General features: G+C 73.0%; 1 protein-coding gene across 1 annotated transcript in view; it reads left to right on the top strand.

Moving 5' to 3' along the window:
- The first annotated feature begins 246 nt into the window (after positions 1-246).
- Positions 247-751, top strand: part of LOC101635851 (interleukin-9 receptor-like) — a 3,837-nt gene continuing 3,332 nt past the window's right edge. The window contains exons 1-2 of the mRNA XM_012731726.1: positions 247-309; positions 365-513. Of these exons, the coding sequence (XP_012587180.1) occupies positions 247-309; positions 365-513 (212 nt within the window). The remainder of the gene's footprint in view (positions 310-364; positions 514-751) is intronic.

Genomic DNA, 751 nt, shown 5'->3' with positions numbered 1-751 from the left:
GGGAAGAGGTGGAACTTGGAAAGGACAGCATGGCCATGCCAGCCAGGTGCCCCCGGGCATCTCCAGGCCAGGGGGCAGGCCGAGGACCGGGTGGCCTGTCTCCGTGATGTCCCTCCTGTGCCCAAGGAGCCCTGAGCAGTGACCAGTGACACCTACGGCTTGAGTGGGACTGGGGGCCCTCGGACCCAGGATGGGGCCAGCTGCCGGCTGCTGACTGGCACCGGGGCCTGCTTGGCCCTGCCCGGCATGGCCCGACCCATGGGGGCCTCCGCTGCACCCAGCCCCTGCTTCCGAGCCCCTTGCTTCTGGGTCAGCTGCGGCCACTGGCAGAGGCCCTCCCCCGGCCCGGTCGGCTCTCCACTAGGAAGTGGCCACTGTGCCTGCCCTGGTCTGTGCTCCCGCTGCCCCCGCGGCCGCTGCTTCTTCCGGGGCAGGGAGGCGCCCTGGCCCGGCTGGCCGGCCGCTGCGCGAGGTCGGGCTCGCGTGCTGCCTGCTTATCGCCCATCGGCCGTGGTGAGCGCCGCTCCCGCTTCCTGCTCACGAGATAGCGGCACATGAGCCGCGGAGCAGCGTCGCGCTTCCTCCCGACCGCGGCCCCTGCCCACCCCCCAGCAGGGCTCGCAAGGGCAGGAAGGCCGCCCCTGCCTCCTGCTGGTCAGTCCCGCAGCCCAGCAGCCCAAGGGCAGCGAGAATCGGTGGCCCCCGCCGCCTCGCACAGAGCCTGGCGGCGGCCACGGAGGCCGCTCCCGAG

Source organism: Condylura cristata, unplaced genomic scaffold (assembly GCF_000260355.1).
Source record: "Condylura cristata isolate star-nosed mole 26May11 unplaced genomic scaffold, ConCri1.0 scaffold00032, whole genome shotgun sequence".
NCBI lineage: Eukaryota > Metazoa > Chordata > Mammalia > Eulipotyphla > Talpidae > Condylura > Condylura cristata.
The sequence above is the reverse complement of the archived record's forward strand: the minus strand, read 5'-3'. Positions and strand labels throughout refer to the sequence as shown.